Source organism: Cygnus olor, chromosome 20, assembly GCF_009769625.2.
Source record: "Cygnus olor isolate bCygOlo1 chromosome 20, bCygOlo1.pri.v2, whole genome shotgun sequence".
NCBI classification, from domain to species: domain Eukaryota; kingdom Metazoa; phylum Chordata; class Aves; order Anseriformes; family Anatidae; genus Cygnus; species Cygnus olor.
The window spans coordinates 6,458,776-6,482,015 of record NC_049188.1 but is presented as its reverse complement, the minus strand read 5'-3'; the positions used below and the strand labels follow the sequence as shown (position 1 = coordinate 6,482,015).

Here is a 23,240-nt window from a genome sequence, read left to right as displayed (position 1 = left end):
GCTGTGCAGCAAATGCCAAGCTGTGAGCTGCAGCGAGGGAACACATAATTAATGTGATTAGGAGCACACAGAGCTAGCATGCTCTGCTGACTGAAAAGCCCAGTAGCATAATTACTGTTTTCTGTACTAGCTCTATGTCTGAACAAATCTCAAAGCCTGGTTAGTTTTAGACTGCTGTGTAAACGTCAATAAAAATCCCAGAAGTGCCAGCTCATCAGCATTCTCAGGCACAGAAATGGTGAAAATATCACTGCATTTCCATGCTGTTAACATCAGGCAAAGAAGTCTCCATTCTTCACTCTAACCTTAGAGTTTGTAATAAGGTAACATCTCCCCCAAGTGAATGCTTATTATGAAAGCTAATTAATTGCTTTCCAGTAATGAGAAGTCTTTGGTGTTCAAAGAAAGCAAAATTCACTATACAGGAATTAAACAGTGTTTATTCAAACAAAGCTCCCCCCTTGAAAGACCTTTTTTCTGATTAACATCATTACAAATAAAACCAAAGAAAGTGAACATACAGACATACAAAATATATACGGGCAGGAAAAGTGCGCTAAAATCAGTCAAAAACCTATAGTATTAATTGAAGTGAAAAGTAAAGCAATGCTTTGTAGTTGCCTAGATTTCCCTGGGGGATGGAGAGTCAATGCTTATCTGCCTTCCTCAGAAGAGACAATTTTGATTAATATCAGACCCATCTGACTCAGTCTATTAAACCCTGAAGGAAGGATATTCTTCAGATATAAGAGATATGTCTTTGATTAATAATTCTACTATATTGCCATTCCAAGCATTAACAACTGCATGGCACCTGTGGAAAAAGGAAGCCTTTGAATTCTACAGAAAAGAACTAACTTGCGCTAATAGACCTGTTCGCCTTCGTCCACGTCTGAAAGCTATATGATGCTCTTCCTCCTACCCTTTGCTGAACAAGTCCAAGTGCCACGGTTGTCACTACTTCCTTGCAAAGACGACACAGTGGTTATATAATTCAGCTTTACGTACAGAGAGAAAGCAAAGTTACTTCAGACATTCTGAATGCTTTGTCTAAAGATACTGACAATCTGTCTAGAGAATCCTCTTTAGCACTGTCACAGTTTAATAGACCACAACAGTCTACAGCATCATGGCCGTTTCAGTGCACTCTCAGTCACCAGGGGCGTATCTTCAGAGAAATGAATTAAATCACTTAGCCCGCTACGCTGGACTACCATGCATGGTATAACTAATGCCAAATTGTAATACATGGGGTAAGGAAAAAGTCAGCGTAACATCCTCTCTTTGAGTTTTTCCTGCAAGTTTTAGCTTTGATGAATTAGCAGCAGCCTTCTCATCCCAGCTGAGCATTTCTCCTGATGTTTGCGATCAACCTCTTGCTGTATTCTCTGTAGTTTACGGGTTTGACATCCACTGCTGTAGCCTTAATACGGGATTCATCCTGTGAAAGAGAAAAATGGCATGCAAAGAGTGCTCAGCAAAAGAATGCTCAGTTCTAACCTCCTTCTGCCCTCACTGTTCTTGGTACCAGGGTCAGTTTGGCGAGCAAACTTGATTCCCAGAGAAGCTACACTCTTTTCATTTGGAACAAGCCAGCCTTGAGGAACCTGAGAGGGAGCAGCTTTAAAGGCAGCCCCCTCCTTCAGTGACCAAGGCTGCCAGTATTTGCTGTGAGCAAGTACCTTAGGAAACTTCTCCACACAAACATAAGAGGATGAAGCCATCTCTTACGGAGAGAAGTCAAACTGTAAAAGCTATATGCTACGTTATTTGCATTTTGGAGGATACTTACATTGTAAGTCTCCAGTTTTACTCTGATCCTGAACTCATACGTGTTGAAGTTGGCATTTTGGAAGACTTCTTCAAATGCCTGCTCATTCTGTGAAAAGGACAAAAGACAGACATCAGCTGCAGTCACCCAAGCTTCTGGTAGTACCAGGAATTTTCAGAACAGTTCATCTTTTGCTGATGTTGGCAAAACATTGGAACTAACTGGATCATGCATGCAGACCTGAATTTTCCATCAAATTTTAGATGCCAAAACAATAGCTTAAAGTTTTTGAGAGAAAACGTAGTTCAGAGTGAAAAATCTTTTTAGCAACCTGAACAAAACAATGTATAGCTGCAGTGAGCCCGCAGCCAGACATACCGAATGAAAACATTATAAATCTGCATAAGATTCTCTCATGCAGCTTAACTGGCTATTTCTGATGTTCTGCAACAATCAGACACTGACAGAGTTAACTACTTGCCTATTAATTGTCTTATTAGGCATTCAGCTCCTCTGCTTATACATCAAGGTTGTATGTATCCTTCACATCCTGACAGACCTATTTAAGAGGATGCTCCATAAAAAGTGGATGCATGTTTTGAAAGTGCTTTTATAACCACTAGAAGACCATGTCACATTTACAGCATAAGCTACTTCTAATTACCATATGAATACTAAACATAATCAGCATTTATTACAGACAATTTGTCAAAACAGTAGAAAAGAATTAGACAAGTTGTGAAGACCATGGAAAAAGTTTATTTTTGTAAAAACGCATTATAAAATCTTTGCTGACATTCCACCAAAATCCTGCTGCCCCATGGTGATACAGACATGCAATTATCATCACATCTCTCTACCAAATGCACTTGACTTGATCAGTCAGTCCAGGAGGAGACAGAGCATCTGATCCAGAACTGAACCCACCTCAGTTTCACTCACATTCCAAGTATGAAAACTGCTGGTTTTAAAGCGTGCGGCACTCTTCTACCCTACGGGGTGATTCTTCCAAGGTTTAGGAAGGTATAACAAATGAAGGAGAACATGGCTAGCCAGCAGCAGACTGCAACATTTTGGCATATGCTTCCTGAATATTGAAAACCCTTTCTTGTGACCATCATATGGATTAGAGGACGAGAAAGCTCGCTTTATGAAGTGTTTGGCTCCTGTTTCCACCTCTGCCACAAACTACGCGGACCATTAGTGAGCGGAAAACGCTGTTAGCACACCAGTCACTGCTACCCTGCATTACCTCCTTTCATAACAAGTACGGCAGAGAAGGAGATGAAAGACCTTGCACGCACATCTATGCTTAGCACGGCATGGCTGTACGTGGACTCAATACACCCTGTAAGCAGTTGACTTCCACCAGCTTCACAGGGCACTGGATGAGGTCTTCAGAGAAAAAACACTAAGATAAGCTTACTGCAAATGCATCGAGTACCGTTTTTAAAGCTCATAAAAGTGTCAAATCAAAACCAATTTCTCCTGGAACACAAAGCATTCCTGCTCAAGGGCTCATTCCATATTATGCTCCATTTTCTATCGCCGGCCATTTCCATTAGACAGCTCTTCAAAAGACAGTACATGTTTGTATTGTTACATAGGATCTGCTGTCTCTCCTTCCCCACTCTCTTCAGCATTAGAAGTGACTAAGAAGTTTTGTTTGAACTCTAGCAGAGATTAAGCATGACTGAACTAAGAAAATATTGACAAGTTAAGAATGTCTGAAAATGGAAATTCAGAAGTGTAGGCACATTAATTAGAATGCCATAGCAATACATCTGCCTACAGAGCAGAGGTGTCCAGCCTTCAGGATACCACAAAAGTTTTAGCATCTAAGAACCGCAAGCTTTGTGCCACTTACCTTACAGAATAAAAGTGCAGGAAATTTCCAAACACCATTCCTGTACGTAAATTACAGGAAAACTAGCCCCACTGCGCAGAAATGGATGAGGGCTACAACAGTGTCTCAGGACAATCAGGATTACAGCCTCAAGAATCCCTTCTGGCTCATTTCCTCCCACAGCCAAGCAATAGGTTAACCAACATCTGGAATATCTATGGAGCCCTAATATCAATCATACTATAGCCTTAGCCTGGAAGCACAGCAGCGTTCATATACAATTCAAGAACTTAATCTGTTTTCCACATCATTATGAAATAAAACCACACAGATTTTATATAGTAGACAACTAAAAGCAAGAAGAGATTATTTTGGTAGGAAGAAAGGAAAATGCAGCAGAGAAGCACAGAGACAGAGGGAAGAAAATACTGTCTGTTAGTGTTTAATGGCTTACAGCCACCTTAAAAACTGTTCTAATCTGCCAAAGAAAGATTACTTAAGCATCTCTGCAAATGACCTATTTTAAAAGTCATAGTTTTTGTATTGCCCACAAAGTTTCTGGTAATACTTGGTGAAAAAAAGAGCCTTCAGAAAAGGGCAAACACACAGTTCAAAAAAGCTTCCTGCCTACTTACAAAGATACATACCAAGCGTTCTGGAACTTTTTGGTTTTGTAAACAATTTTTTGGAACACATGAGAAATAACGCTGTTAGTATTCATGGCTAAAACAGTTTTTCACATATCCTTCCAATCTAGGTACAATGATAAAACAGCCTGTCCTTTCAACTGTAGTCAATGTGTTAAAGCTGTCAATAGCACTACAACCTTGAGGGCTGACAAGCAGCCAGCTGTCCCTCAAGGTCCAGGTGATAAGGACAGGCTGATCTTCAGTTTAAGAGTCAAAAGAGCTCAGAGGTAGACAGACTGACTGGGGGAGCAAACTACGGGGAAAACCAGGCAAATCTCTGTTCTCCAGGCAGATGGCCCGTGGAAAATAATCCTGAGAAGAGTAAAGTCCCTGCCAAGAACTTCAGACTACGGCGAAGCAATGACTTGTGAACTTGCAAAAGATTCTGAAGCCCAACATCTGGAGGAAATCTCTGGCCACCAGACCCCTGAGTTGGCCCATCAGCTCAGAGACTGGGAAGATCATGTTCTTGTCAGATGAAATAGAATATCCTTTTCTTTCACATAGGCCTTTCAAATTTGTTTTAATAATACTTTTAATTTCTGCTGAAACTACGTGAACATAACCCAATGCCCTTGCTGTATCTCTTGACTTAGGAGTGCTCTATGTGTGCACATAGGGATGAAACCACACTCTCTGCTGGATCAGCACTCATTCTGCAGGCATGTTGCATCTTTCTCCAAGTTTCCTTTTAAGTCAATGTCACAAGAATATTTCCTTACCAGTAAGATAAGAAAAAGCAGGAAATTTGAGGGCCGCCCAACAACGAGATGTATAAAATACAGATCAACTTCGAGACATTTACTGAAGACTTAATAAGCTAGCTGACTGACCTTTTCCTTCAGTTCTCCCAGGAAAGCAGCACTTTGCCCAAGAATGAATTCTGCTGTGTCTTGGAAGCAAGTCACCCACTGATACTCTAGACAGTCTGCAATGGTCACCTAAATCAACAAAAACAAACAAATTGAGCAAACAAAAATAATATCCTCCAGTTGCCTAATATTTAAGTACAACAGTATGAGAGAGATTTATTTCACAGTTAAAAAGCCTTATGCACCATCAGTACTTTCCATAACCCAGGTTGAAGACAATGACATATTATTTTACTTTTTAAAAGAGCTCCATAGAACGTCACAGTCATTTAAAGTAAGTTAATATCGATAGCACACTGTTTACTATTATGATCTTGTTGGTCTTTTCCTGTGACACAATGATGTATATTCAGTTCCTTTCCTCTGTCACTGATGGGCTGTGAACAAGAGCAGGTAGCCCAGAACGGCAGCAGCCAAGGATGACACCAGCAAGACTGCAGCCTGCATTTACTTAGTACAGACATGAGAACCTGCACATAAATACATGTGCCGTGCTATGAGACAACTACCAAAACGTTCAAGGACAAGACAGAGCAGTAAACAGATCAAGCACTAGCCTCGTATATGAGGCTGCTTTGACGATTTGGAATGTGAAAATAGGAGAAACTCTTCCGAAGGCCACGATTGTAACCTTAGTATTGCCTTTATATTCTCTGAGAAGGGCTCTGCTACGTTAAGTAGTGCGTGTGTTCCTAGAAGTTATCTGCTAGAAATTATTCAGAAGCAGTGTATGTTTTAGTGAGATTGCAGGGATAGTTCCCCTTTCTCTGTGTGCCCACCTGGCACAGCGTTTCTAAGAAGCAGCTACAACTCTAATTTATAATGTAAAACAGAAAAAGGTTCAACGCTTATGGGATAAGCGGGCATCACAATAATCCTCAGACAGCTCTCTGAAGCCTGCTCCATTAAAGCATGAGACAGAACAATACCTACAAAAAAATGTACTAAATATAGGTAGCAGCTGTAAAAGTGCAATTACTGCTCTCCAGAAATGCCATTTTACTTCAGTTTATCTTCACTACTGAAGAGGCGTAGGCCATCTGTACTCTGCACTGCATAGTACACTTGGAAACCAGAATCAACTCAGCTAGCATCAACTTTTTGGCAAAGAGAAAAGCTTTTAATTGGAGCACTAAGAAAACAAACTGCTAATCAGCTCAATGAAACATTCCTCACCTAGGTACAGCATACAAGCCACTTAAATATCCTCTAATCCATAGGCACTTTATAGACAGACAAACAGCACTCTAAGACCCCGTTCTCTCAAAACATTTCAACTTGGACTGTCCGGGGAAAGCAGTCAACGAGAAGCACTGGTCTCCTCTAGTCCATGTACTTACCAGAAGCATCATGCGGTACTTGAAATTGGGGAATTCACGATCACACTTTTCACAACGATACAGTCCATTCTGTTGGTCTATCACTTTCTTATTGCAATCCTGAGAGGGACAGGCCTGGTACATACAGTTCTCTTTGCGCAGATGTACTACTGTGCCCACACAGCTAAAATAATCCGCCTAGGAGAGTGAGTGTGCAACATTAGCCTCAAAACACTCAAATGTTTTCCAATTCTGAATTAACTACAAAGCAAGGCACCCATACTTGGATATTTAAGATTAGAAAGCTTAACAGCTATGGATTATTGGGAAACTGTAAATCAACCCCTCTGTTGCAATCATTTCCAGGCTTCCATTATGTTAAACAAAGTCTCTACAGCAAGATTATTTTGTGTTTCCATTGCGGGAAACTCTGATTGCTAGGTTTTCTTCAGATAAAGCATATTTGCTTTTCCATTGTGTCCGTTCAAATCTCTACTTTTTCACAGGATTAAGATTCTGCACTTTCCTATGCTTCTTTTGGGAGTCAGTACAAAAACCAGAAAGCCTACTGCGTAGCATTACAGATAAGCGTTTGATTAAACTATAGCCCACAGAACAAAAATACCCACTTGCCACGGTAAAATAATCATCCTAATGGTTTAAGACCACAGTCAAGTCTTTCAACAGATCAACAGAGGTTGATTAAGAAGCACGTGCAAGAAATGTCACAGAAAACAGCTGAATTACAGGTAAAGTTTTTTCCTTAGATAAAAGTTCTTCTGCATCCTGAATGGCTTAGCATTTAAGTTTGAAAAACAAAAATGTTTTTAAACAAGTCAAGGAGCAGTTTAAGCCTAGAGAGGCTACTGAACTGGAATGCCAGAGCCGTGGGTCTTATTCCTAGCTTTTCTATTGAACAAGCGTGCACCCTTGAAAACCACTTCCTCTTAATGCACCTGTTCCTCCCGTAATACTTCGTGCTATTTATATATGTTTGCAAAGATGCAAACATCTTTGGGGTAGACTATTTTTTACTATTTACGCAAGGCTTAGAATTCTCTTGCAAACAAAGGATCATGTTGCAACATCAGCAATGAACTTGGATTCTGCTCTTAAAAAACAGTTACAGAGTAAGCACGTATTGCTCAACAACGTGACAGTTCCAATAAGCTTTTTGTTATCCCCCTCTCCAATACACAACGCTTGTATTCAGCTGCCACGCTCTACCTTATCTCCTTGTCCCAAGTTCTCAGCTTTGGCTTCAAACAAAGTTTTCCAGTTGGTGTTCACCCCAGATGCTGATCCACCTCTTACATCAGAGATCGAGGAGCATTCCAGAAGCTGCCCCTCGGAGTCAAACCTGGAACCACAAAGGTGCGCTTCTATTTTTGGGTAGCAGACCATGCAGACTTATCAAAAGCTTACGTTTAGTTTCATGTACTTAATACGTGAGGGATTTTTTTTTCTTTTGTAAAAAATCAATGATTGCAAAGGAAACAATTACAGTAATTTGTGTATATTGCAAACAAAAATAGCATTTCAGAATAAGTTAATACTCTGACTTAATTAGCACAGTATTTTATAAACCCACAAAAGGAGGACAGCTTTGTTCTATATAACTGCAATTTGTTTGCCAGCTAGTGGTCAAACCACGCACTGCACGCTTCTTAAAGGCAGGCAGATAACAAGATTTAAGGGCATCAAGATACTTCCATAATTAAAATTAAATTACACGGTACCATTATCTTTGCAGCAGCTTCAAAAGAAAAAGCAAATAGCATTGAACAAATTATGCCTCCTGTGTTAAAGTAAGAAAGCACTCCTTTTCAGAAAAAGATTGTACTATCATCCCATTCAGGCGTTTTTTTGTGATTTAAGAAACACACCAAAAGGACTCAGAAACTGAGCATAATTAAAATATGACAGCAATAGCTAAGACCCACAATCAATTTCATCTTCAACAACCCTCTGAAGTACTGAAGCACTGCTCAATCTGACAAATGGAGAATGCCAACACAAATGTTTTATCCGTGTTTGAAGGATTTAGCCAGAACGTGAACCCAGGATTCACAAAACCCGATGCTGTAGGGACTTCACCCCATTAGCACATACACCACGTCTCACTGTGCTAGTAGCTACAGCGGACAATTTAGCAACTACCTACACCAGAAGCAGTAATGAAGCACTAAGAAATCATTTTGTTTTCCTGACAACAGCAAAACTATCTGAAACTATTTTGCTATCTGAAAAACATCTGATAAGGAAGATACACTGTAAGAAGTCAACAGTTCCTCCAGTACATACTAACAGAGTATGCATCAGATTCCATATAGTGGAAAAACCCTACTATAAATAAATAAATAAATACTGTTCTCTCAGCTAGTCACTCAAAGTAGAGTTGGTCAAAGTCTGATTTCATGCTGCCTTGCAAGGCTTTGCAAGTAGCATGCACTACTCCTATGGAACCCATACTGTCTGCTCCTCTTCCTCAGTACTTCACAGGCTGCTCAAATATAGACAATGAAATGAATACTTCACAGCAGGCTGAAATGAATCAACGCAAACACAGTCATACCATCCTCGAAGCTTAAAAGCCTCTGGGGTATCAGGGTTGACGACAACTGTACTCGACGACAGGACAGAAAGGCTTCTACCACCAAAATCAGAGACTCGGGCTCCTCTGATGGCTACCACAGGTTGTCTAGAACCATCAAACGTCTCAGCCTGCGTGTGCAGGAAAAAAAAAAAGAAAGAGTAAGCACACTACAATAGAGATACTGAACTTCTGGTCATAATTCATGGATCATGACAAAAGACGATCTGAATCAAACTATCTTACCATATTTGAGAGGTATGGTTTTCAAAAAACATCACTAGAAATTTATGAAAAGGCAGCTAACAATCCTAATACTCCATTTCTTGGGTAACTGGAGAAACTCTATATTCATGCTGAAGCTGTTTGGAGAAAATGGATTGGTCTCCTTTAGGAGCTTTACACAAGGATTTTAAAAACAGAGATGGGTTATGGGAATGGAGGTTTCTCCAAACAGAGGTTATTTGGTTAGATCCCACTCTTTGGGACATCGAACAACTCACTGGGCTTAACTGAGCCAATCACGTCTCTTCTACTACAGCGTAAAAAGTAGAAGCATAGGTATACTGACCAAACACTTTTTCTCAACTTTCCATTTTCTGTTTTTAATCTCATAAAGCTGCTTTAATGCTGTCCAGTTGCCGTCAGTTTGTTATCCGAGTAAAAGTCTGACACTAACAAAGAACCTCTTGGCACTGGAGAGACTTTGAAAGGTATAGATTTTCAGGACCCCACACCACTTAACGAGCAAGGAGAGGATCATGTGCTTAAAGACCACAAATGAGCTAGAGTTAGCAGAAGCATTCACTGTATCCATGGGATACAAAAAGAACACACAACAGCTTGGCAGTTAGGGCAATGACTGTTATTGGGCAGATATGGATTCTAACCCTAAGTGCACCAGCTGCAGGCTGTAAGTCACTTCCCCTCAATGCTTGTTGTTATCTCTACAAATGAAAAGATTTAACTTTGTAAAATGCAGATCTCGCTGATCTCTTCAGAGTTACACAAGAAATTCATCTCTAGTAACCTCTCCTGTAACAAGCTGGTTCAACCTCAAAACTTTGTGATACTGAACTTCAGTTGACTTCATTTACATCGGCAGAGGGTTAACGTTTAGCCACCTACTTGATCATTTAGCCATAAAGCATCGCCACCAAGCTGGCAGGATCACTCCCGTTTTATAGACCAGAATATAAATCCCTACGAATCTACGCTATCCTTTTGACAAATGACTTTGTCTTCCCGTGGTAAAGGAGCAGTTTACTACAACCACACAATCTTTCAATTCCAGAACTCTGACATTTTAAACTCTTAGTCTGAGATACAGCCTTTCAACCCCCTAGTTAAGCAGCAATTTATGCAAGGTAACAAGTATCCCACCCTAAGAATAAAATTCATCTCAAACGAGACAGCCATAGCCATCAGGCTTTCTGATAATCAAACTACAACTCTCATTCTTTTCTAAATCAGAAGCCTGTTATCTACAGTCTTTGGGCTTGAGACATAATGTCTGCAGTTGTTCAGAACACATTAGCCAGATCATGTCAGCAGTTTGTCAGAAAAAGGTTAAGAACATCACACCTGAATGAAACCAGACAGTCTTTCACCTTCTTTCTGCCCCGATCCTCAAACACCCAGGACTCTGTCTCAGTGCTATGCCCATCTCAGATGACAACAGCGTGCATTTCACCCTACACAAAGGAACGTTTGCTTAAGAACAGGTAAGAGAGCACATACCTCATTTCCCCATAGCGTAGCTGTCACCAGTTTCCCTGATGTATCCATCAGATGCACATTCCTCTTTGATACCTCCCTATTGCTAGCTTTCACTGTAATTTTAGTGACATCTTCATAGCTCTTACAGATTCCAATTACATCTGAAAAAGAGTTACAATTTAGTTAGAGATGCTCAAGGGTCACAATTGGGGAATACAAGACCGCAAGAGAAGAATTCATTCCTAGTGACAGATTTTTACCTTGTAATATCCTAGCTCCCTATTCAAATCAAATCTGATACGGAAATTAAGTGTATTATGGCAGGAATGCTCTACTACAAAATTATTCAGTGCTTTAATTTTGTTGACAAATTCATTAAGATATTCATAAATTCAAGCCTCACCACATTAGAAATCTCTTTCCATCACACTCTGCCAAAGGACTTCAGCTCCTGATCCTTGCTGGTTAAGAAGTCTCTCAAGCGAGGGGTTTCAAAATGACAGCCACAAGCAAGCAACCAGCAGCTAGTGCCCTCGCTGCAGCCCCCTAGGCCATAAGCTGCAACTTGAATAAGTTTTGGGGGTTGGACCAGATGATCTCTAGAGGCCCCTTCCAACACAAAACATCCAGCAAGTCCTGGGAAGTCGCAAGTTTGGGCAGTAAGAGCTAATGCCATGCCCTTTGAACTCCCTGACATTATTCCTTTTTGAACATGACAGATCTACCTTTAAAATTCCTAGCCGAATGCCTCTGAATCACACGCATCTTGTGCCTGTGAAACCTGAGAACCCTCGCCCCCACCCAAGCCTCTGATTTTTCCGGAGTACTCTGCCCAACAAATTACAGAAAAACAAACCTCCAATACTTCACAAAGCAAGCCAAAACAGTCATGCAACTTGGACTCGGATGCACTGAATTATGCCAAAATCACTACAGGGATAATTAGATAGTGAAAGCAAGCAAGACCATGGAAGGTATGAAACGCACACGTGCTGAGCAAGGACATTTTTCCTTCAACCCTTTTCTGTGGAAAACAACAATCATACTACAATAAACAAGTATTGTTTACTGCCTTTAGTTTGAAGCACAAGTTTGCAGAGAAATCATTACACACTGTTAGCAAAATAGGATAAAGACTGCTTAACAGTATAATTGCCCGAGGCATTTTTAATGGCAACCACCACTGGCTAACTTCACCCAAGAGATCAAAACAGTCAAAGCATTGTATTGCTCACTGCCTCCCCCAGCATTCACGACAAAAATAAAATTTCAAAGCCTTATGGCTTGCCATTTCGCTACTTAGACTGACCGACAATTGAGTCTTTGGGTGTGTTCTCCAACTCAGAGATGGATACAAACTCAAACTGAACAGATGGAAGATGCTGGGCATCATCACAGGGCACAACTGAAGTCTCATTAGTGAATGTAATCTCATAGTCATTCTTAACAGCTGTATATTGCTTGTTAGCAGTCTTCAAATTGCCTTTGGTAAAATAATATACCTAGAGGAGAAAGCAATGAAACAGAGGATATTATCGGAAGTCAGACAGAGAAAATGGATTGTGTTCACCTTTAAAAATCCTTGCTATGCTGAAGCTCCTCTTTTCTAGCTCACGTCAGTCCATGAAAGCACAATACTACTGTACCTTGTTCAGTTCAATGAGAGGAAAGAACTTGTCTGCTTGATCATTGAACGCAGTAGCTCTAATCTCACCCTGGAGAAAAACAGTAGAGTTGGTAAGAACTGAAATTCAGCATGAAAATTAATAAGTAAATAAATAAAGCCTTCACATTGTTAAGTGGCATCAGTTCTACAGACACAGTGTGGGTTGCCAGGCTAGCTCCAGGCATTTGAGAAAAAAAAACACCATTCTCCTCAGATTTGTAGTTCTAGCTAGAACAGCATATTCTACACCTGACCATCACATCTCATATTCAAGTCTCATTCGCATCTCTGGAGCTCCAGAACAAAATGCAAAAGAATTGCCATCATATGCACACCTTTGCACAGGTACTCCTAAAACTGGCATTAACTGCCATTCAAGGAAAGAAAAAATTCAAATAGATCACCTAGCTCGACAAGTTAGCCCACAGATATATTGTGGTACTTCCTACTCATACGTGATGTCAAGTCCTTAAGTTACAATTAATTGCAATTATAAACTCAATAGATAAATTTAAAAACAAAACAAAAAAAAGAGTACTAACAGTATGCAGAGAAAACAAATGGCTGGTGACAACACGTTACATTATTAACCTCACATTTTATACTAAATATAATCTTGCAGAATCTTGTTTTCATGACAGAAGGCTGTAATTTGATAAGAGGTTTGATAAACTGCGAGTTTAGTTAGATTAACCAGATACCATTCCCCAAACAAGCCACAGATGAAATTTCCTAGTATTACAATAATTTATACTCTGATTTCCTCACGAAAATGAACGCTTATAACTTGGAGGCAATGCTCCTCTCACTCCTTGTTTTGTAACATGTAACTAAGCAAAGATGAGATCTCATTCTCAATCCAAAGGAAAGCATGATAAACCTAAGTATTAGGTTGTCAGTTTCCCTAAACAACCGTATTTTGAGGCTGCAGGGATTGAGTCACACAGTATAGACTTTGATGAAAAATAATCAGTAATGCCATACATTTAAGACTTCATTCTGGATAAGAACTGGATCACTGATGCTCAAGTTAATGAATATAGGAATATGAACTTCAGTCGTCATAAAAAAACATTTTCTGTAATACACTTTATTTCCTCTATTCTGTCTTTATAAAGGGTTCATCAGCATCTGGCATACATTATCTTTTTCTCAACATATAACACTTACACTTTCATCAACTAGCTCTATAGAAAAGAGCTTTCCTTCCCCACGGGAGTTGCTCCACGTGCGGATCTGGCCTTTTTGGGTAACACGAGCGCAAATGGTCCACCTGAAATTGTGCAAGAAAAAAAAAAGTTCTACGTCCTCTTTTATATTTTCTTTTCTTCATTTTTAGAAGAGATTGAATTTACCAACCCTAGGAACTGGAATGTCACTATTTAAAAGCCAGAATTTTTCCACTGCACCTCAGCAACTCTACCTGCCTTTCTGCTGCTTTCTGTTTTAATGGCCTCGACCATTAAAGGCAGAAAGTTGTATAGAAAGCAACAACAAAGCCAAGCATAAAAAATCTAGTACGATATAGCAGCAAACAATCCTTCTGCACAGAAGCAGGCCTCAAATCTTTTACTTTTTAGGGTACATTTCTCATAGAGCAGTTTGCCTGTTCTGAATAGCCACGTTAGAACTCAAGAGCCCAATTATAGGATTTGCATTTAACTTAGGTAATCAAATCAGTTTGCATAACTTTAAAATGTCATTCACAAAATAATTACATCCTCATGCTTTTCAACAGAACAGTAGCTGAAGTGAATAGCTTACTGAGCTGTTTTGTCATTAACTTATCAAAAAGAAGGTCACTTTAGGAAAAAAGAGAAGTCAATTGATTTTCAACTAAAATATTAAAAACCTATCAAGCTCAACAGGGTAACTTCACCAAGACAATGGAAAGGCAAATCTCACACTGTCAGTGTTGATGAAATAAAAAAATGACCAAAAAACTGTACAGCTGTTCCTGTGCTGTGTGGTTTTTTGTTTTGTTCCCCCGCCCTTCCTGCACCCCTCCCCAAGTTAACTGATAAAGTCAAAACTTAATGAAGAATGATTTAACAGAGATTCATACATCTCTGTAAGGATGATAAAGCAAAAAGAAGTTGTTCCTTCATGCCTGTGACATTGATTAATACCTGGCAGACCATTAAAACTCACTTAGATTGGTATGGATTCAAGCTGGCAATCGGCACTACTTTAGCCTGAGATCCCCCTGGTGTCTTCATTGCGCTGGGAGCACTCGCTTTACTGAACTGGTTTGAGGGAGCGTGGTACTTTGGAGCAGGAGGCCCTTTCAGAAAAGAAAATGAATTAAAAAAAAAAAAGCATGCAGAATTTCAGCCATGTAGACAAAAGGCAGGTTAACACCAACTCATTTAAGAGCTCTGTGGCGCCCTTATAGCACCATGAAGTTTGTTGAATCACTTCTCCTGGTCACAAGTATTTTTTAGGCTGCAAACTGCCACAGAAAAGACACACTCAGACTTTTAGAGTGGAAATGGAAATGGAGAAGTGCCCTGAGTCTGTTAAACACAGTCTAAGTGGAAAACAACCAGTTTGCAGTATATTTTCTACAATGCAGGACGTGCAGGTTTGGATCTACACCACTCAGGGGAACAACTAAGATATTGTACCCCTACAACCAAACTGTCTCCTGATGTAAGGCAATACTGCCAATTCTAAACAGAATCTTGTTAATGTATCAATGTAGAGCTTTCATCACCAGCTTGAAATACAGGAAGGAAAAACTTGTTTCCTGCTGGAGTAAGCAAGTGTTAAAATTTAATATTTCAAAAAAACAAAATACTTAAACACCTGCATAAAGAATACAGGCAAGTTAAAGCAGTACCAAGAGCTAGGACTTTGACAACTTCGTTTCAAAAATAAGTCTACAAGCTGACATTTATATCAACTGCCTTTTTCAGCATCTTGCTATTTAAAATCTTGATCAAAACATTGTATTTATAGATGTACTATCAAATTAATTTCAGTCCTGCACCACCTAAACTGTTTGGCCTCAATAGCTCAGCACTGATAACACAACTTTTAGTCAGCTCCACACTGTAGCCTACTTGGGTGTCCAGAGAGCACCACTTCAAGAACACAAAATTGCCTCAGACTAGATGTTCGGTTTATACTGCTTTGTCAAAGTTGCTTCCCTCTTTTTTCCTCCTTTTTTGTTACATCCCCCCTCCTTTCTTGGATAAGAGGAGGAAACGGGACAGATTTTCTTAATTCACGTGTACAGTAGGCTCTTGAGATAATTCACCTTTTCAAGCTACAGGTTAGTCTAATGTAATTTCTTGTACAACACTATTATAGAAAGGGTCTTTTTTAAGTTTAAGCTGTGGTTTTGTAGTGCACAAACAGAAACCAGAATTCCTGCCCAGGATTATTCTTACCTGCTACTGACACACTGCCATTTTGTTGCTGTGGTTTGTTGGGTGCTGCATTTGCCGCTGGAGCTGAAGAACGCTGCTGCCCCTGCCCTGGTAATTAAATGGAAAGAGGTCATTTAGTACAGCAGGGAGCACAGTAATTAAAACTACCCTTAAGCATTTTTAAGAAGAAATAAGTTTTGTATGAAAACAAAATTTTAAACACAGAACACATGCTAAAATTCAGGTGTTATAAGGCACAGCAGTAGCAAACTATCTGTTGAACGATATTTACATGGAGGAATCCCAGTCAGATCTCTCCTCAAGCAACTGCTTTCTACTTGAGAAGGATTCAGGGTTGACAGTTATTTAAAAGGACAGCACTGAAGTAATCTTGACAACTTCTCAGTTTTTATACGCTTCTATTGCTCTGACAGGTAGTTTCTGCTACTACCTAACAGCCAAGACAAAAAATTGTAGAATTCCTTCTTAAAATGTGGAGAGGACCAAGAAAACACTGGATGAAGTCAAACCTGCAGTTAACGCAAGACAAAGAAAACACCTGCTACATTTTATTTCCAAAATATGAAGAAATTTAACGTGGAGGTGATGGGGTCATCATTTCCACATTCACCAGTCCTTTCTTGGGATATGACATGCCACAGTAAGCACATATCGTACGTGTTTGTAGATTCCAGGGCTTTTACTTGCATTACACCAATGATAAATTACAAGAAAGAGGAGAGTGACATATATAGAAAAACAGTACATTAGAAGACTAATCCATAGGTCAAAATTTTGCATTACTTTACAGAAATAATTACTTTCCTATAATATTTTGCTTCCAGATTAGTAAATACCCAACATTTTTGTCTCTTTGGACCCAACTAACTCCTTAAGCCACCAGTTTGCAGGAAGTCTTAGGCCTGAGCAGGCAAAGTCCCTCCTGATTTGGGGTGTGAACAGCAAGACAGACAGGGAAAGTGGAAAAGAAGGTGAGACTGAGCCCATAATCATCACAAGGAACAGAAGCAGAGAGTCCCAGAGCAGAATGGCAAGAAAGGACGGCACAGAAGCACGGTAAAGGAGCAGAATCAACACAAGTAGACCCTGATGTTGCGTAGCCTACAGAGGTAACCTTCTAGGTATCTTTAATCCAAAAAAAATATTTAAGAAAATACCCCAAACAAGGTCTCTGCACAAAACCAGTCCGTTCCTCTCACTTGTCGCAGTAGCCACAGTGGTGAAACGGTGACAGGAGTCGCCCTAGCAACTGAGTGACGTCAAACAGCAATGTGCACTTACTGCAGAATCCGCTAGATGGAGAAACCGAATTTCACCCTCGTTCAGCTGCCTCACTTACTCAGAGGATCCAGTCAGTGCTTCACCCCAAATTTGTTTTGTATGAGAGGGGAGGAAGAAAAAAAACACACAAACAAACCACTTAAGAGAAAATACGTCTGGGTAGGGAAAGAATTTGCAAGAAGAACAGGAACGTGCATATGAAACAGCAAGAGGCTTCCTTTTACTTCTGTTTCAAATAGTCCTAGGGAAAAAATGTTTTAATACAAAAGATAAAATAAATTTTAAAAACACACTATTAGTGTACTGGTATATTATGAAACACAAAATCATGCTTTAATGATTGCTTACCCAAAGCCTGGCGCTTCTCAGCACATTAAGAATATAACAACACATCTGTGCACGTGTTCAAACATACAAAAAGAGAAAATCTCTCCAATTTTCTTGCTTGTGGAGTCGAGGGACTCCTAAACTATGACTTGTAGTGGCTGGTGGCCTACGGATCACTTAGGTTGCTCAGAAAAATCAATTCCTCTGCTTGTTTTTTGCTGTTAATTTTTATTAGCAGAAGCTGAAAAAAAACAAAACAACAAAAAACACCAAACCAAACACCCACACTTAAAATACCTGATCACATTTCTGCTATGTATATCGGGTTTGTCAAACCTAAGCTAAACTTAGCCCAATCTAACGCAAGAGCAGTACAGCAGTAGTCTTATGGTTCCAACAATTTGTTACTCAGAGGTCTTGCTATAGGACCATATTGACAGAAGGCCCGTTCCAGAACCGAGCAGCAGCACAGGGGAGGAAGAGGAGGGAAACACACTTTGAAAAAAATGCACCCCAAAAGGCGATGGTGGGAAGAGCAGGAAGAGGAGTTCAAGGAAATGTATAAGTATACAAGCGTTTCAACACTGAAAGATTAATGACAGAAATTAAACATAAGTAGCAAGTAATTGTTACAGTAAGAATGAAGTCCAACATCAGAGTAATTTCAATGAGATTAATGACAGTAATAACATTACCATATAGCTTTCTACAAAGAACTAAACTGCTCAATCTTAATTTTCTATAATACTATTATGAAACGCCGCCTGAAAAGTTTTTATGGTGTGTATTACAGAGATTGCATCTCCAGCTTCCTTGTTAGGGAGATTAACCACCTACTGCTCAAGCGTAAAGTGGCAAAAGGCATCTTCTCACTCTCTGGGTCCTACTGTGGTAGGAAAGAATAGCATTTAATCCTAGGTCTAGCAATTTGAGATCTGCATTTAAAGAAAGATGAAAAGTAGGACTAAAAACTTTTTTTTTTTAATGGAAAAAAAAAGTGCTCTTACATACTCATTCTGCATTAGCTGAGCATTCGTCTCTTGATACACACACAAAAGCTTAAAGAAGCTGCAACTTCAAATATACCTCTGTCATTTTACAAAGGCTTTCATGACAAATGAGACAGCCTTGCAGAGCATAAAGGATAGGTTAAGCATACCTGATCTAAACTATCACCATCTTCCATAACTGAAGCCTTATTTAATGTCAAAAAAAAAAGCATGAATTTTGCAGAATGTGTTAAAATAAAATATACATTGCATCAATTTTGGCATCTTTTAACTATCTAGTGCAAGACCGCTTTCTGTGACCACAGACCCATAACACTTCCATCCCCAAAAGCTTTTAGATTTGAAAACTTCATTGCTGAGTACTTTTTTTTTTTTTTTTTTTTAAGTTCAAATGAACACAACTTCAATCAAAATCATTTTAATTTTACCAAAATTTATACTCTTAAGGGTGTATTTTCAACTCAGTTCTCTAAGAGGGAAGATTTCCAGTTGTTTCTAAGCAACGGTAGGACAAGAGAAGAACACCATACAGTTCACAAGAAACATGCTCTTGTATTATCACACAAGCAAGAGAAATGGGAGAAAGAGACAAAACACAGTCTGCTCAATAGGTGTTCTGAAAATCCTGGTCTCTACAGCAACTGTGGGATTAAACCATAAAATCTGAGATGTCAACACATTTTTTAAACAGCAATCAGGTAAGTAACTATCAAAGGAACAAAGGATTCTTTAGGCTCATTTAACAAACGCACCTCTAATTCCCCAGGAAAAAGAACAGTTGATGAAGAAAGACATCCTTGCAACAAAAGCTAATTTCAGCTTCAGTTAGTAAAGTAGATCTTTAACCAGAACGGCAGCGTACCTACCACCATTTGTCCAAAATATCTTACAGAAAGTTGATGCCACTAGTTCGTAGCGATAAATTAATTCAATTCCAGCAGAAAAAAGACAAATGAAAAAAATCCACTGAAAAAAGCTATTTGCTATTAAATGTCAGCCCTTATCTGTATGTACGTCAACGTTGGAGATGTTCAAATATTTTCTTCGAGTGTTTATTATCCTCCTTCTTTTTAAGGAAGAGAACTACAAGAACTGAACATACTTTTGAACATCTCAGGGGGAAAAAATTATACTAATCTGAAAAATGTTTGCCTGACAACTGTAAAGTCAGCACATGAAAATGAAGAATGCAGTTACTTCAGCAATGGAAAGCAAAAGATTCACAGGAGGTCAGCTTAATGGCCACCCAAAGCATCATCATTTTTCAGATGGCAGCGTAGGACCAGATGCTTAGGGAAGTCTGTATGCTGGCCATGTTTTCCTAACAGTATCTCATCTATCTACTTCGAGCAATATAAGTTTTAGTGCTTCCTGAACCTAACATTCACACAGAGGATGTATTGTTATGTTGAACAGCCTTTAATGGATTTTTTTTTTTTTTATCTAATTGCTTTTTGAACCTGTGCCAATTTTTGGCACCTAACTCATGCAGCAACATGTTCCATAATTTAACTATACACTGTTTGGGGGTGTAGTACAGCCTTTGTTTTAAAACCACTACCTGATAATATGAGAACTAAAGAGCATCAAGTGAATGCAGAAGAGAAAAAGAAATTTGTCATTCTTTATTCATCCACTCCGTGCCATCTTACAGTTTTATAGATCATTATTACATCTTCCTCCTGACATTTTCTTCCCAGACAGAAGAAAACCTAACTTACTTGGTTACTCATCACAAAGAGATATTGAACAGCTTTCACATGCTTACTGAAACTCTACATAAAGACCACTAACATATAATAAAAACCTGTCAATGCTATCACAGAGTATAGATACTTCTCAATGCCATTCAGAGATTGAAGCTAGAGACAAGGTGCAGAGTTTATGAAAATATGAACAAACCCTACTTTGTGTTACACAAACAGAAAGGATTTTCGAGATACAGACATTAGTGCTGGAGGCATAAGAAAGCTGAACGTGCTCGACTGCTTCTTTTTAAAGGCAAAGAAAGAAAGACAGCTGAAAAACTATCATAACAGATTGTGCGTTCAGATGAGCTATTGTTCACAGAGGATACTCACCTTCGTTGTACGGCACTGGATTGCCAATATTACCACCAACCATATCAGCAGTTTTCAGAACATCTAAGTCCATCAAGATAACCACTCTCCTACAAACACAAAATAGACAATTATAAAAGACTTTCACTCTCTGCAAGTCTATCAGACTGAGTATTTTTTTTGCAGACACCAGAAGCAACCATTAGGGGCTGATTCTTCTTACAAGGGATGTGGAAAACAAAAGGTCTCCACTGTCAGCTTAACCCTCTCATGATGTACAAGTAGGCTTGAAAAAGTATCACGTTTCACCAAGGACAGCCGATGGCAGGCTGCATGGGCACACAAAAATGGCTTGGAACAGTGTTTTAAGAGTATCGAAACCATGCCAGATTTCACAAGAGAATCCGTTTCCTGCCTCAAAAGAAGTTATGTTCCCTCCAGAAAACTGTGGAATAAAAAGAGATGCAGAACCTCCTATCATGTTCTCCCAGACAGACAGAGCTTTTAGATGATCACTTCCATCAGATCACTTCTCATTTTACTGTGCCTAACTTGCTTCTCTTAAAGTCTCATAACAGACCAAAGATTTTACAACACCTAAGTGACATGCAATCTTCACTGTTTCTTTACCACATCGAGTAGTTTTAAGTGAATTGAAAAGAAACTGTATGATTTAAGAGTATTCCAACTGGAAGTCTTCAATTACTAAGTCACTATGCTAGGCACACGTGCACCTGCTGCAGTCACATTCTCTAAGTGCCTGTGCTGTGTATCTTCCCTCCTGCACCCTAAAGTCTTATTGTTTTCAGATAATCCTAATCAAAAGGATTTGGTCTTTGCTTAGTCACCCAGGACAGAGCACCTGCTAGCACAGCTGTCCTTCTGTAGAACCATGCTTGAAGAAAGATATGTACCTTCCATCTTTCAAGCTGTTGACAATGAATCTGTTAACCTGGCAAATACACTGGGCTGATAAGCGTTCCTCTTCCACGAGAGAGTTCAGCTGCGTTGCCAACATGAAGGCTGCAAAAATAAGAGAAATATGCTGAAACAATTAACTCATGTCAGCCTTAAGAGGGTCTGCCACAACTGGACACTTTTCCAGCCAGCCTACTAGCATTACATTAGACCTACAACTTGCTCAGTTAACTAGCACATAGAAAACAGTGTAACAACTAACAAGTCGCCAACACTGAACATAGACTTAATTGTATTTATTCCCCAAACTTCAGAGTGCAACAATAGAAGGGTAGAATCACTTAGGTTGGAAAAGACCTCTAAAATGATCATATGTTAAAGAAATCAGAAAAAGACTAAGACAAATTACTTTAAAAACCTGCATTACAAAAACATACATAGATGTCTGTATTTTCATTGTACCCTACAGCAAGTTAATTGCTTCAGCCTCACAAAGAAAGTTCCAGAGAAGGAATTTGTCTGAGCGTTAAAATGCAGCTGCACACCTCAGAGTCTGCGGCCCCCACTTACACCACATTCTCATCCAATACTTCTTTCATCACTATGCAGTGTGACGTTAAACCTGAACTTCAGCACCATCAGTATTGCCCCACTTCCAAAAATCTCACAGCAGCTTTTATACTTACAGGACAGCGTGTTAACCCCATCGCTCATCAACACTCGGTAACGTGGAGGCCCATTTCCTGTAGCAATGGCCCGTGTATTCTATAGGGAAAACACCAGATTGTTACTTCCTCCTCATTTCCTCAGAAGCCCTTCAAAAACATGAATCGACACCTTCTAGACATTAGGAGGAAATTCTTTGCTGTAAGGGTGCTGAGGCACTGGCACAGGCTGCCCAGGGAAGATGTGGATGTCTCATCCCTGGAGGTGTCCAAGGCCAGGCTGGATGGGGCGTTGACAACCTGATCTAGGGGGTGGCATCCAGCCCGTAGCAGGGGGTTGGAGTTAGGTAGTCTTTAAGGTCCCTTCTGTGATTAATAAGCAAAGTGAACTTGCCTACCTTGAATGCAGCCATCAACTGCACGGCTCAAACCACACAAAACCTATTACTCTAAATAACATCGAGGGCACGTCAGCCACGCTGGGCTCCTCCACACAGCATCCTGGCTACAGCACAGCCCCGCTCCACCTCCCACATTGAAGCTGACCACCGACCCGCCAGCAGCAAGAGGCGGCCGGGAGTACTCACGATGACTTGCAGCACAGGCTTCGTGACGTTCTCCCCCTGCATGATGGCCTGGAGAGGAGAAAAAGAGAAACTCAGCGAGGTGCCACAGCCACGCGAGCTTGGAGGAGGCCCGGGGGGGGGGGGGGGGGGGGGCAGGCTGGCACCAGCGGGCCCACCGAAGGCTCTCACGGCCGGGGCTACCTCAGAGCACGGCACCGCACCGCTCCCCTCAGGGCCGGGGCCTGCACCGGGTCCCCGCCGCCCTCCCCGGGCCGCGCCCCCGGCCCCGAGCCCTCCTCGCCAGGCCTCGCGCAGCCTTCGCGCCCCGCCACGACCCGAACCGGGCCCAGGCGGGCCCAGACACGTTCCCCCGCCCGGACCCGGAGCGCGGGGCCGCCTCGGGGCCGCTCACCGCGATGGCGCCCTCGCTGAGCCGCACGCTCATGGTGCCGCCGCTCCCGCCGCGCTCCGCCACCGCCAAATCCTCCCGCCGCTCCGAGCCGCGCTCCCGCTTCCGGCGCGTCATGACGCCGGCAATCCCAG

General features: G+C 40.5%; 1 protein-coding gene across 1 annotated transcript; it reads right to left on the bottom strand.

The window, feature by feature from the left end:
• Positions 1-420: 420 nt before the first annotated feature.
• On the bottom strand, positions 421-23,238 carry RPA1 (replication protein A1). Its single transcript, XM_040532961.1, has 17 exons — positions 23,110-23,238; positions 22,719-22,766; positions 22,153-22,231; positions 21,463-21,571; positions 20,570-20,658; positions 15,871-15,957; positions 14,627-14,759; positions 13,646-13,748; positions 12,456-12,524; positions 12,119-12,311; positions 10,831-10,970; positions 9,073-9,221; positions 7,725-7,857; positions 6,519-6,695; positions 5,140-5,247; positions 1,793-1,879; positions 421-1,441 (listed from the first exon to the last, which is right to left on the bottom strand). Exons 1-17 carry the CDS (start codon positions 23,221-23,223, stop codon positions 1,334-1,336), a joined length of 1,926 nt encoding a protein of 641 aa, XP_040388895.1. The 5' UTR covers positions 23,224-23,238; the 3' UTR covers positions 421-1,333.
• Between the last annotated feature and the right edge of the window lie 2 nt (positions 23,239-23,240).